Below are 13,586 nucleotides of genomic sequence, written 5' to 3'. Positions count from 1 at the left end.
GGAATGAGTTCAGTTCACAGTCATGACCAATGTGTGTGGAGTTTGTACGTTCTCTCCGCCAGGGACTGATGTGAAAAGTGTATAAGGAAAGTGCCTTGTACTGGTTTGGCTGCACTCCTTTTGTAAAAGTTGTACATTTATTTATCTTGTATATTATATTTTATACATCTTGTTTATATATTTGGGTATTAATAATATAATTTGCGGGCCCGATGCAGGCCATGCCCCTCAGTGTGACGTCACACGGAGAGGCCACAATCGCCAGTGATTACAGCAATTGGAGCATCTTGAGGATGCTCCGGGAAGCTGTAAAAGCAGCGGTGTGACCGTCTGAAGCGCCCTATGGAACTGCTGCATAGATTTTGGCTGCAGGGTGCCATTCTAGGCACCCTGCTAGCCAGATGAGGCTAGGAGAAAAAAAGCTTCTAGCTTTATTGTTTTTTGAGTCCCATCTGCGGTTGCCTTGGCAGGGCCAGAGCAAATGATTATGCGGGCCTTATACAGCTTGCAGGCCTGACGCTCCCCACTCCTGATATATTTATAGTAGCTGGGTCTAAAGTTCTTCCCTGCACTCTCCACCGTGAGGTCTGTCCGGGACCCCAACCACTCAATAAGGCATCCCAGACCAATTGCCACCCCTCTGTGAAGTTTTCATCCAAACCCATCCAGTGGAAGGCTCAGAACAGGCTCCCCGAGTCAAAGTTCTGCCCAACGTACACCAACAGCAGGTCTGACCGGCACCTCAATCCCTAGTAGGTCTTCTGGGATCCAATGTTATCCCTCTGTGAAGTTTTCGTCCAAATCCATCCAGCGGAAGGCTCAGAACATGCTCCCCGGTTCAAAGTTCTGCCCAGCGTACGTCAACGGAAGGTCCGACCGGGACCCTAACCCCCTAAAACCTGGTCAATTACTCACTTCCAGGATCTCTGAAACACACTTCCTCTTTTTTTTTGCAGGTCCTTATATTTTGCACCAGTGCGAGCTGGCAGTCCAGAATAAGATTGTGAGCTTGGGTGCTGACACTGTGTGATCTGGTACCTTCTATTGACATGCTTGGCCTACATAACTGGGTCGTGATGCACCCATAGCTAATTTAAAAAATTCTGACCTAGATATACTGTACCTCACACACAAATCAGTGTTTAGTGTATTACAAAAATAGAATGATGTGATTTTTTTCCAATAGTCAATAGTTATCAAAATATTGTACAACTTCGCTTCTGAATTCTGTTCTTTATTCTCCAGGTTGATCCCGCCCACAGTGTGAAAATGGTGGATTGGCAATTTCTTTGGTAAGCGGCTGATTTGTGGTCACCGTGGCCATGACTTCTAGCGGTGATGAAGAGCTGGACATTTCTAATTGGCTCCTGGCCATCCATCTTGAAAGGTACCAGGACAGCTTTAGGCAGCATGGCTACCACAGAGTAAAAGATATCCTCTCCGTGGACAATGAAGTCCTACAGAAAATTGGTGTTGGTGCCACTGGCCACAGAAAGAGGATTATAAGCCGCTTGCGACACATTTCTGGTGAAACGAGCTCGATCTCCGCTTCGGGTAGCATGGAGAAGGCAGACTCTCAGGAATTTCACAGCAGAGATGAACAGGGCAATGGAGCTGGAAATAAAAATAACACAGATGGAAAAATAGGCGTTTCAGAACCCGTGGTCAGGCCAGTGCCAAAACCTAGAACGGTGTTTAATAAAATGACTGCAACAGTAAATAAAGAGTTCACACCGGCTGTGATGACCACTACCATATCACCTGTTTGTTTAGACAACCATTCAGTTGCCGCTAAAAAGTCTTCTATGCAGGAAACTACTGTTCCAAGAGGAAGCAGCTTGGATCCAGACAACTGTAATTCGTGTATGGGGCCGAAGCCAGGAGGGGTGGAGCTGGAGGCCGGGACTCCAAAGTATACATCCGCTGGGGCTGGGAAACCATTTCATCCCATTTCTTCTTTGCCCGTGCGTCAGAACAAAGAAACAGCACAGCCTGGCTCGTCTTACCAGCAACACATGCTTCAGATGGAAGCGGATACCATACAGTGCTCTCTGTTATCGATTTCACCTTCCTTTGCTGGAAGCAAAGAGGAAGTCACCTCCTTTTCAACCAGTCCTACTTCTCCTCAGGAAACACTAACAATGATATCCAATGAGATCTATGCTGGGTTTGGTCCTAGGACTGGGTCTTTCAGCTGTGCCACAGACATTGAAGCCCCACGACTACATTTAAACCCTCTTGACATGATTAGGCAAGAAACTGCATCAGCACCAGAAAGGATAAAGTAAGTATAATAATTCATACTACATCATTATAAAGTAGATGTTTTGGTGTATGTAATTAAATAGGGACTTGCATTTACTTTATGCAGTGATAGAGATAATGTTAAAACATTATAATGGGGGATGGATTCCTTGCTACCTTGAAACACTACAGTGTACACCTTTGCTTAACTGTGAGAGAATTCTTATGTAGTCGACTCGACAAAAGTCAGCCAACGCTAAAAATGACACTGAATAAAAAAAATTTGCCGTTCACATTTTAATTGGAAAATGCATAAAAACCATATAACGTGTTTTAAACATCAAAGTTTTTGGTTTGAATAGACATAATTACCAAGTATACCTTGCGTAACGCGCACAATGCCTTATTGCATTGCTATCCTTTGAAAAGTGATATTAAAAGCTGCAATTGTTGCACGGTTTCCATTTTATGCAGCTCGGGCATTCTTTTTTAAGAATATCCCCGCTATAAGTGTTATTTTTTTAGTTTTTGGGTTGAGTTTACTGTAAGGCATTTAATTCTACAGCTAATTTCATGTAGGTTCTTTTTTATTATTATTATTATTATTATTATTATTATTATTATACAACACTGTATTTTGTGTGCATGCAAGATTTATATCTATAGTTGTACATGTTTATACAGATACTGTAAGTGTTGGATGCTGCAGCTGCTTATGTAGAGAGAATGAAAACCCCCCAAAAATCCAATTCAAAATAATCAGTGAAAATAGCCCAGTAACAGGGATGGTTCTGTATATTAACCATTTGAATACTGGAATGGTTTCCAAACGCAAAAAATTTGTCATTCAAAAATTTTTTTGGCCGCATACTGATAAAATGAAAAAAATTAAAAATTATAATTTGCCCATGTGACCCGATCTTCTGTTCGTTAAAATTTTTAGACCTTATATTACTGAATAAGATGGTCCGTACATCGGATAGGAGGAGGTTAAAACAAAGTCTGCATAAGTCTTAGCAATGGGAACTGTGGATTCCTAAAGATAAGTGTACTGAGGGAGCCAACCATGCAAGTCTTAGATGGTTTCCTGGAGTCAGTGGTTAAGGAAAGGGTGGAGATCACATTACAGCTGGGACTCAGACAATTGAAGGAAGTCTTGACCTTGATGAAATTATAATAATGACTTTACATAACTTGTTAAAGGCAATAGCTACACCCAAGCTATACCTGCTTTGGGGAGAAAGATCCACATTACTTTTTTTTCTGGTGGAATAGGATTTCCAACATGCATGGACAATAGGTACTGCTGCAGCAAGAGCAGGGTGAATGTTTATTTTTACATCACCGTGACTAGCCTTTAAACCTGATTAGTGGCTGCTTCGTTTAGATCACCGCAGATGAGGAGTTCAACTCTAAAACCAGCCCAAATGAGGACCACACCGTCACCAATTCCAGGACGGATACAAGATGGTGTATCACCAAGGCCTGCTCCTGTAGGGATCTCTGCTTCACCGACCACTTCACGGTTGAGGACGGCTGCGCCAGTGAGACCCGTGCCAGTTGGTAATCAAACTCAACTACTACCAAACCTGAAAAGGAGTACTGTACCTCCTACATTTTCTACTGCTTCTCTGAGACCGAATCCAGTAGGAGATTCTGGGTCCCCGAGGCTTCTACGGTCAGGGCATGTTGCTTTCCCACGACCTTCACCGATTGGGCACTCTGCTTCTCCAATGTTGTCCCGTGGGAGGAACTCTCCTTCACAAATGACAAATAGCACAAAGACTGATGACATTCCTAGACCCTTCAATAATGCTCCATCTCCCATGCCAGTGAAGAATAAACAGTCTACAATGCGGCAAGAAGTAACAGGAATCACATTACTGCAGAGGACAAAGTCTGTCACAAAAAACACATTTTTTCGACCTGCATTGGATGCCAGAAGCAATTCCACAAAATCTCCAATGGTGGATACAAATTATATTTCGCACAGACCAAATCCAGTAGGTAATGCTGGTACCTGTAACATGCCATCGACTAATGTTCCATCTCAGAAATCGTTTTTGATGAGGTACACAACTCCAAAAAGACCTCAAGTGCAAAAAATTTCTGCAACACACTCAGGTCCTGTGAAACCAATTTCCCCTACACATTCAACTGTATCAGAGCAGGATTACATGAAATGTGTGGTGACTGTCAACAGTCCTGCTTCAAAGAGACCCACTACTATGGGAATTTCACCATCTTCAACTCTTAAAAAAACATTTATCGGGAAACCTGTGCCAAATATTCCCTCACCAAGAGCAGCAGTAAGTGGTTTGCCTATGCCCAAATCAAAGGTAGGAGATATCGGTCTTCCACATCAGGGATCACCTGAACTTGCTCCTTGGCCAAAAGCAAAGCCAACTGGATGGGTGCCAAGGACAAAATGTATAGGGAACGCTGCCACACAAAAAGTCAAAGTTACAAAAAGCGATTTGTCACTGAAACCAGTAGAGGTGGAACAATGCTCTCCAGAAAGATCAAAAACAAAGGGGAATAAGTTTTCACTGAAGCAGAAACCGTCAGAAAAATGTGGATTATCAGTACAGAAATCTCCGGGAAGTGTAACTTTCCAGAGGCCAAAGCTAATAGGAAACAATGGTTCACAACCGCCTAAATGCAGGAATGTTGTGTCGAGTATGAAAAACTCGAGTGGTTCTTTACAAAAGCCACTGGGGAATGCTGAGGTGACAAGGCCTTTAAGAAATACTGCCATATCATTATCAAAAGTGATAAAGAATATTCCCTCTGCAAGACCAAAACAAAAGGACACGACAGTGACAAACACTACTACAGCAAGACCACAACCAGTGGGAAATATTTCTTCTCCTGCATCTAAATCGAAAGGCACAGTATCATTAAACTGTGGAAAACCAGCTGAAGGTATTGTTCGAACTCCACCGAAAACAATAGCTGGCCATCTCTTGCCAAGGCTACCATTTATACAGAAAAAGTATCCTCCTAAAGTTTCCCTCATAAAGACTTCCGTTTCCAGAGCAGGAGAGAACAGTTATTTAGTCTGTTCTCCAGGGAGGAAAACTGCTCCTAGTGTAACAGAGGAGGAAGAGGAGGATGGTATAACTGCATTGAGGGATTTATCCCCATTTGAGGACAGTGACGACTTACACAAAACATATACAGACTCTTGGGAGATGAACCTAACCGAAGAGTCTTTAGAAGCCGCACTTAGGGCAAATGCCGCTACATTTAAACCAATTCAGGATGAACATTTAGTCCTCGTTAGGCCAAGGCTATTGGGATCTCATTTAAGTGACACATTCCTTGAGCAAAAATATTGGAGTTCCAAAACAAAAGAAGGGTAGCTATGAAAACTTTTTGAAAGAGCACGAGACAAAAGGGGAAATCTAAAATAATTTCATATTTGTTTGTATCTTAAACCTCACCCTCAATATGGCAGCTTGATGTTGTTGTTGGCGCCTGTTTGTTTGTTTATCGTGTTGTGTTTGTAGTGTTTGGCAATCAAATTCTCATGGCCAAGAAAGTTTTCCTATCCCTTCCAAAAATGTGCGAATTCTGTGCTTTTTTTTTCCCAAAGTAACTTTTTTAGTGGACTTTCTGTGGATAAAAGGTTCCATAAGTAAACTGCATGGGTCTGACCCCCATCTCCAGGTAAAGTACATGACATAGGGCTTGATTCACAGATGGATGGTACTGCATAGACGCAGGAAAGCGGCTGTGCAATATCGTCCAATTAAAATGCATAGTCCAGCTGCCTCGAATCACCACTGCGACCATTGTAACAATCAGTCACGATGGTTGCTGCTTTGGCCAGGCTGCGTAAGCTGAAACTTTCTCAGCCTGGTCGTCGGAACTGGACGGCCGGATCCAGGGAGTCTGCGCCCGACGACACGCCCCCCCGTTTTGGATTACGGTTTGTCTCCACTCCACCTTGTCTGTCATGCTGCGGCTAAGGGGGGTCTGCGAGCAATCACACAGGACACGTTCTGCACATGCACAGAACGGGTCCTGCACATTCGCAGATCCAACAATCGGAGATGTACATAAACCATCGGATTTACGTACATCTCTGAATCAGGCCCATAATCAAGTCCGAAGTAGCTTTAAAAGCAAATTACTTTGGAAGATAATGTTGTGCAGATGATACAGAGGTAGGATCATCTTTACACCTAGGACTGCGTGAGCCCACCTACTCTCTGCAGACCCCTGGCCCAATAATATTGAAGATTCTTTACAAAAAGGTACAAGTTAAGGCACACATCCACTAGGCCAGTGTTGGCTAACCTTGACACTCCAGCTGTTATGGAACTACATAACCCAGCATGCACTGCTAAAGTTTTGCTATTAGGGCATGCTAAAACTGGCAGGGCATGCTGGGATATATAGTTCCACAACAGCTGGAGTGTCAAGGTTAGCCAACACTGCACTAGGCGATATTAATGTGCGATTGCGCGATTACGACATCGTAATTGTGCAATCGCTCATTAATCGTGCACTATAATGGCAGTAACTGACCAGCGATGCGCGTTCCCACTGGTCGTTTCCGACATCTGTCATCGCACAAACATGCCAGTCAATCTGCCGATAACGACAGATTGGCCATGTCGGGGATGACGGAGGGTGTCTACACTGAATGACATATCGTTCAGTGTAGGCACTGCAGGGGATGGGGAACGACGGTACGATTGCGATGTTGTAATCGTACTGTCTTTCCCTAGTTTCCTAGTGGATGTGCGGCTTAAGATATATTCTACTAGAGATTGAATCCATCCAATAAGTGGTAGCAGACCTAAAAAAGAGTAAGTAGCTTTGCACCTTGGTAAAATCATAATGCACTGCAGGGGTCTCAAATGTAAACTGTACAAAGAGATTTAGATGTGGCAGGAGTGTGTCTAAACTTATATCTAAATTGCATTGTAAAAATTAAGCTGTCCGGCATTTGTAGGCTACATGCAAAAGCAGCCAGTATTTACCCTGCATGCAATAAAATAAATGTATTTGCACCCCTTGCATTGCACCATGGTTTGTTCCAGGTACAAAATTACTTTTTTTTTCTTTTTTTGCGATGCTTCAAACATAAGCCCCATTATTAAAGTTATCGTTGCAAAACAGTTGGGTTTGGTATGATTTACAATGTCCACATTCATATTGTCAACATGCATTGACCATGTCGGCATTATAGAATGTCAACACATCGTTCCTGGTGGCCAAGTGGTGATCTACCTGCTTTCGGTAGCTGCCGTGTTTCCCGGGTACTGTCGGTCATGTGACTGTCAGTTCCGGCGGAGTCATCTGATGGAGTGGCGTTCCGGTGAGTACACTGGCCCTATCCCAAACTCTAATTCCTACCTCTAACCAATCCCCTAGTGACTAGCCCTAACCTCCCCACCCCCTTGTATCCTAACCATATCCTCCCCTTAGTGTCTAACAATAATCCTCCCGACCGACCCGCAGCTTATCCCTAATGTGTTCTGTTTTACACATTTAACCCTCAAAACTTTAGAGGGTTAAATCTCTTCACCTGGTTTTGTGCAAAGAAACTCAGTATGTATCAGAACTAAATCCAATGTGAAATGTGTCATTTGCATGCGCTATTTAATGTAAGGGCTTTGTAAATGTTGCAAATTGAACTAATTAGGAAATACCTTTTGTGCAAGGTTCCATCGAACAGAAAATGCTTAAAATGCAGTCCTTCCAAGAGGGTAGGGTAGGGTAGGGGTTATGCATTCGACCAAGTTTTTAACTATTTCATTTCTAGATTTCTCAATTTAGCTTGAACAGTGTTTACTTGTGTTCAGTACAGTATGTCATGACAAACCTATCTTGAAACACCCCAGTGCTTTCTAAATACGTAATCATAGAGTAAATAGCACAATGTGACATTTTTGTAAGAGATGTAATTATATTTATCTACCACCACTACTGGTTAGTGGAAAGTTAATCCCATTTTTACTTTTTATTTTTCTTTCAAAGCACTTTTTAACATTTTAAGATTAAACCAATGCTATATTTTTGTAGTCTTTCTAGAAAAAAAAAATAAAAATACAAGGATATGTAATGTATGTTATTTTAAACTTTTTATGCAACCATTTGGAAAGGATCATTTTCTTCTATTGCACTTTTTTGTTTTTCTTAATTTTTTTTTACTGTTATGTGCATGCTTTTGCTTGCTGTTTTGTGTTTTATTGCATTTAATATTCTGGACAGAATTGAGTTTTAAATGGCAGAACTCAGCACTTCATATTCTTGTCTTTGAACTATTATTATTATTATTGTCATTTTTTAATTAAAGAGGACTTAATGAATTAACACAATGCTTATTAAAGGACATCTTTAATTTGATATTATTGAACTAGTTTTATTTATGACAAAAGTACAATTTCAATACATTTTAAGTTGTCTTAAAATTTATGATGACTCCATAGGCAAACGCAGGGGGGGGGGGGGGGGGGGGGCTTCCGGTTGCCTGGAAACCCCCCTCCCTAGCCCACACCATGATGCCCACAATTGAAATAGCACATAATACAGAAGTCTGTCCTCAGTGTCACAAATGAAATTATTAGCTTGACCTGTTGATCTTTTAAAATATGTCAGTCCGTAGTGAATATACTTGTGCACCAACTAGAAGATCTGAAAAACATGCACTGTTAGGGGTGCACTAATATAAACCATCTATAGGATCAATTAGTAATACTGTATAATAATACACTATCCAGTACATAAGGAGACCAATCTGTACATATATGTCCAGGGAAGTGCAAGGTTCTTTTTCTGCCCCTCCAGATTCCCGAACTTGCTTAAATGATCTGCAATGGAGCCCACATATGAAATAAAAAACATTTAGCTCAGACAGGATGGCCCTATTGCCCAATATAATGGCTTACTGTTATTGCTGGTCCTGTATACCGGTATGTCAGAATTATTACATACTATACACTACTGTAAACTGTACTTTGTATGCCGTATATTATAGCTGGTTAAGTGTTGATTATGCCCTTTTTGTGGACTGGCCACACTTGCTTTAAAATGAAATATTTGGAAACCCCTCTCTAGAAATCCTGCGTTTGCCACTGGATGACTCTACATCTGCATGACTGTCAATGTAAAACGTCCACCCTACTTGTTCTCGATGGACCAGCAGAAGGAAGGTTTAGGTTTGTAACAACCACATGGAGTACTACAGTGTATTGGTATTGCTTCAAGCACAGAGGTAGATTGGTACAGACAAAGATGGAGACAAGCTTAAGCTGCCCTTCTACTAGAAGACAGGCAAAAAACTGCACAATTACGAGATTGTAATCGTGCAGTCGTTTGTCAGTCTGTGATGAGCCTGCACTGAGCGAGCAGTCATTCAGTTCATCTGCAAAAATGCTCAACCTGACAGGTTGTCCAGTATGTTTGCCCGATGATAGATGTCTAAAATGACCAGCGGAAGCGCGCATCACCGGTCGTTGTAGACATTTTAGTGAACTATTTGCAAATGATTAATGAACGATTGAACGATAACGATATCGTTATCGTTCAATCGCTCAATTTAATCGCCTAGTGGATGGGCAGCATTACGTGAAATTATATTCCACGGCAGGGCTTCTCAATGAAGCCCTGCACACCCTGAGGGCCAGGATTGTCTTTATTAGCAAGATAATTTTTTCCTATAATATTTCTCAAGTGACCCTCAGTATTCTATCGGGTCATTTTACTAAAGTGAGAGTTTTTAAAAGAGGAGATGTTGCCCATAGAAACCAATCATATTCTACTTAACATTTAACTAGCACCTTCTAGAAGATAATAGCTAGAATCTGATTGGTTGCTATGGGCAACATATCCACTTCTAAAAACTCTCACTTTAGTAGATATACCTCAATGTGTTTACTTTGCATACTGACAAGGTCTCTTCCAATAAAAGTATAATTGGGCTTTTATAAAGGCCAATAATTTTAAAAGCTTAAATCTGAGTTTGTCTACGTCCTGCCCAATCAGGTGTGAAGAAAATAGAGTTTTTGTGTTTTTTCCTTTCATTAATATAGTCAGGATAGAGGCAAGCTGAGGTCTGATGAGTGCAATGCCACAATCTATGGTAAATGACTTCACTATTCTGTGAGGCATATTTATTAATTATCAGATCCTAGACCCAGCAATTATCATTTCTTATTGCCCCGATTTGCGGTGATAAGAAATTAATGATGGACCAGATGTATTAAAAAAACATCCGCCGGGACAGGGGCTCTGAAAGGAACCCGATCCAGCAGTGTTATAGAAGTGAAAGGATCGCTAATGCATTACCCTCATTGCTACTGTGCATGCTCGGTCTGAGGACCGCACATAAGCAAGTGAAGAGTGCCGGAGGGGGATCCAACGGACCCCTCTCCCGGTAAGTCTTACGATCGTTAGTCCATAAGCTACAACGGGAAACGCCACCCGTGCGCTAAGCCCCAGAGGGTGGATTTTTCCTCGCAGCCTCCGTAGCTGAGAAGAAAAATCTGCATTAAAAGGCAAACTCTGCATCAATATGTTTCTGGCTTGCAAATAGGAGGTTGCATCTGTTCTCTTCACATAACACCGTGGTGTGCATCCTGTAGTTGCATTTTCTTTTGACTCTAGGGGTATATTTACTAAAGTGCGGGTTTTTAGAAGTGGAGATGTTGCCCATAGCAACCAATCAGATTCTACTTAACATTCATCTAGCACCTTCTAGAAGATAATAGCTAGAATCTGATTGGTTGCTATGGGCAACATCTCCACTTCTAAAAACCTGGACTTTAGTAAATATACCCCTAAATTACCCAATTGTACTAGACTGCACATTGGCTTGTATCGTCGTGATGAGGCCACACACAGAGCGACATTAGTCCAAGTACAAATACTGGCTGTGCTATCTCAGCATGTGGTCAGGATGATTCATTTACTGGAAATTAGAAAACAGAAGAAGGTTTCTGTATAGATGTTATGGGTTTTTACACCTTGTTATGGAATAACCGCCCTTGGGTCGTAAAACCGGTATATTAAAGATATCTATTTCTTTTCATGTGTTTGTTGCAGAACAGATTTGTGGGTGATTACTCTCCAGCAATAATACAATAAATATACAGAAACAGCACCATCTTGTTGACACTTTCTATGCGGATTGTTTGGTTTCCCATAAGGGCAGATAGTATAATGGAATATTAAAGTGTGTGAAAATATATATTGCCTGCTAAAACCAAATATACTGGGCCTCTGTGCAATATCATACTAGGACCTAACCCCCCCTAACATTTCCTGACATCTAACCCCGTATCCACTACACAGAAACATTTTACAAGCTCCATCTGCCTTTTCTGGGACTTTGGTGCTTGATTGATTGATGGTTATCACAAGGATTGAGAACTAAACAAACATCCTTAGGATGTGCAGTGTCCCGAATTACAGATGTGTCCTTATACACAGGGCCGGTGCTAGGGTGCTCTGCGCCCCCCTGCAAACTATAAATTTGTGACTCCCACAAATATGCCCTCCTGACATGCCTTTTTACAATGTTTCATATTTGAAATGTAACATGCAATATTTTGTCAAATAAGTGATTTGACTCCTGTATCTGTACCCACTGTTTATTGTTTGGCCGGTCCTCCTCCTGGCATTGTGGTGCACAGCTGAGGCAGCTCCTCCATAGCCCCTCTCCTTGGGCACAGCACACCACACAGAGAGAGAGTGGGTGTGCAATAGCAGCGTGATGTCATCGCATACGTTGCTGGTCTACATGCTGTCGCATACGTTGCTGGTCTACATGCTGTCGCATACGTTGCTGGTCTACATGCTGTCGCATACGTTGCTGGTCTACATGCTGTCGCATGCTGGTCTACATGCTGTTGCTGCCAGTGGTGCTGCTTATAACAACAGGGGAACAAACTAGCTCCTCCAGCTCAGGGGCAGGCAATGAAATTAGTTCCTGACCGTGCAGACACGGACATAAATTACATTTAAATTCAGGCCGGATCGGCGATCTGGCTAATGGGTGGTCCGGAGTCAGGAGTGGAAGTGTAAGGGGGAGTCCAACATGGGAGACATCGAGGATGTAACTAAGGGTGTGCAACCGTTGCTACGACGCAAAGCGCAGGACTCTGTGGGCTGCACTGTCGCCGCCCCACGGCCCTTGCTTCTGGCTAGCAGGGTGGCACCGTGCAGCCAGGGTTGTTGCTGAAGCACAGCCAGAGCATCCTTTAGACCCTCCAGACAGGCACCCTACAGCCTGTACAGCCGATTGCTCAGGACGCTCCAGTCAGAGCTGCACTTACTGGTGCTGCCAGCTCCGTCTCCTCTGCGCAATGTAATGATGTCATGTTGCTTAGGGTGCAGGCCAGCAGAGGGCGCACTTGAGCCCTGACACGGCGCTGTCAGACATACAAAGCCCACAGGCCCCCACTGCAAACCTTGCACCCACGGACTATACTTACCTCAACGCTGATTCCACAGAAATCCCAAAGAAAATGGTGCTGGCGCCAGGAGATTTGCGCATGCACAGTAGATAGTACATGGGCCCCCTCCTATTTTAAACCTCTCCTGAGGTCAGAAGTGCTGGTTCCATCGCTGTTGTGCGTGGCATTGCACCCTCACTGTGCTCACTCTTATTTACCTTGCCTGCCCAACTTGAAAAGTTGTGAGGTTATGAGACTCTTCCTCTGGAATTGTTATATAATATTGTACAGTAATCTATGGGCTCGATTCAATTTATCGCGAAGTAAATAGCGCCGGGAGGGAGCTCCCAGCGCTATTCAATTCTGCGCGCTGTTAGGTCGGGGAATGCCTGTTCTCCCGCCCCTCGTGCCTTAAACAGGGTGTTTAGTCGCGACTACGGACATTCTTCGACAAAACTTCCCGGCGCGATGCTGTTTTCCCCGCTCTAGAGGCAGAAAACAGCATCGCGACTGTACTCTTGTCGAATTTCTGCTCGCACCCCTGGATTGAATAGCGCCAGGAGTTCCCTCCCGGCGCTATTTACTTTGCGAGCATTAGAATCGATCCCTGTGATTAATACCTCCCACCACCTTCTAAAAAATAAGTGGAAGAAGGATTTTTTTGCATTCTGAGAAGTGCAAATATCTTAGCAGACATTTGAATACAAACTATCATAAACACAGCATCGTTACAGGGCTCAAATGCAAATGCAGGGGGGGGGGGCATTTGCCTGAAACCCCCCTCCCTCGTGCACACCATGATGACCACAATAGAAATAGCATATAATACTAATGTTGCATGTTTTTAAGATCTCCTCAGTGTCCCAAATGAACGGGGAGATCTGGAGAACATGCACTGTTAGGGGTGCACTGATATGGAGCATCTATAGG

General features: G+C 42.9%; 1 protein-coding gene across 3 annotated transcripts in view; it reads left to right on the top strand.

The window, feature by feature from the left end:
• The window catches only part of ARAP3 (ArfGAP with RhoGAP domain, ankyrin repeat and PH domain 3), a 194,453-nt gene that overhangs the window by 70,734 nt on the left and 110,133 nt on the right, over nt 1-13,586 (top strand). For all 3 annotated transcript variants that reach the window (XM_088447431.1, XM_088447432.1, XM_088447430.1), the window contains one exon: nt 1,246-2,284. In XM_088447431.1, the coding sequence (XP_088303557.1) occupies nt 1,323-2,284 (962 nt within the window). In that variant the 5' untranslated portion in view covers nt 1,246-1,322. The remainder of the gene's footprint in view (nt 1-1,245; nt 2,285-13,586) is intronic.

This window comes from Taudactylus pleione, unplaced genomic scaffold (genome assembly GCF_031769625.1).
Source record: "Taudactylus pleione unplaced genomic scaffold, aTauple2 ptg000431l, whole genome shotgun sequence".
NCBI classification, from domain to species: Eukaryota; Metazoa; Chordata; class Amphibia; order Anura; family Myobatrachidae; genus Taudactylus; species Taudactylus pleione.
Note: the sequence above shows the minus strand (reverse complement) of the source record. Positions and strands in the feature narration are given on the sequence as shown.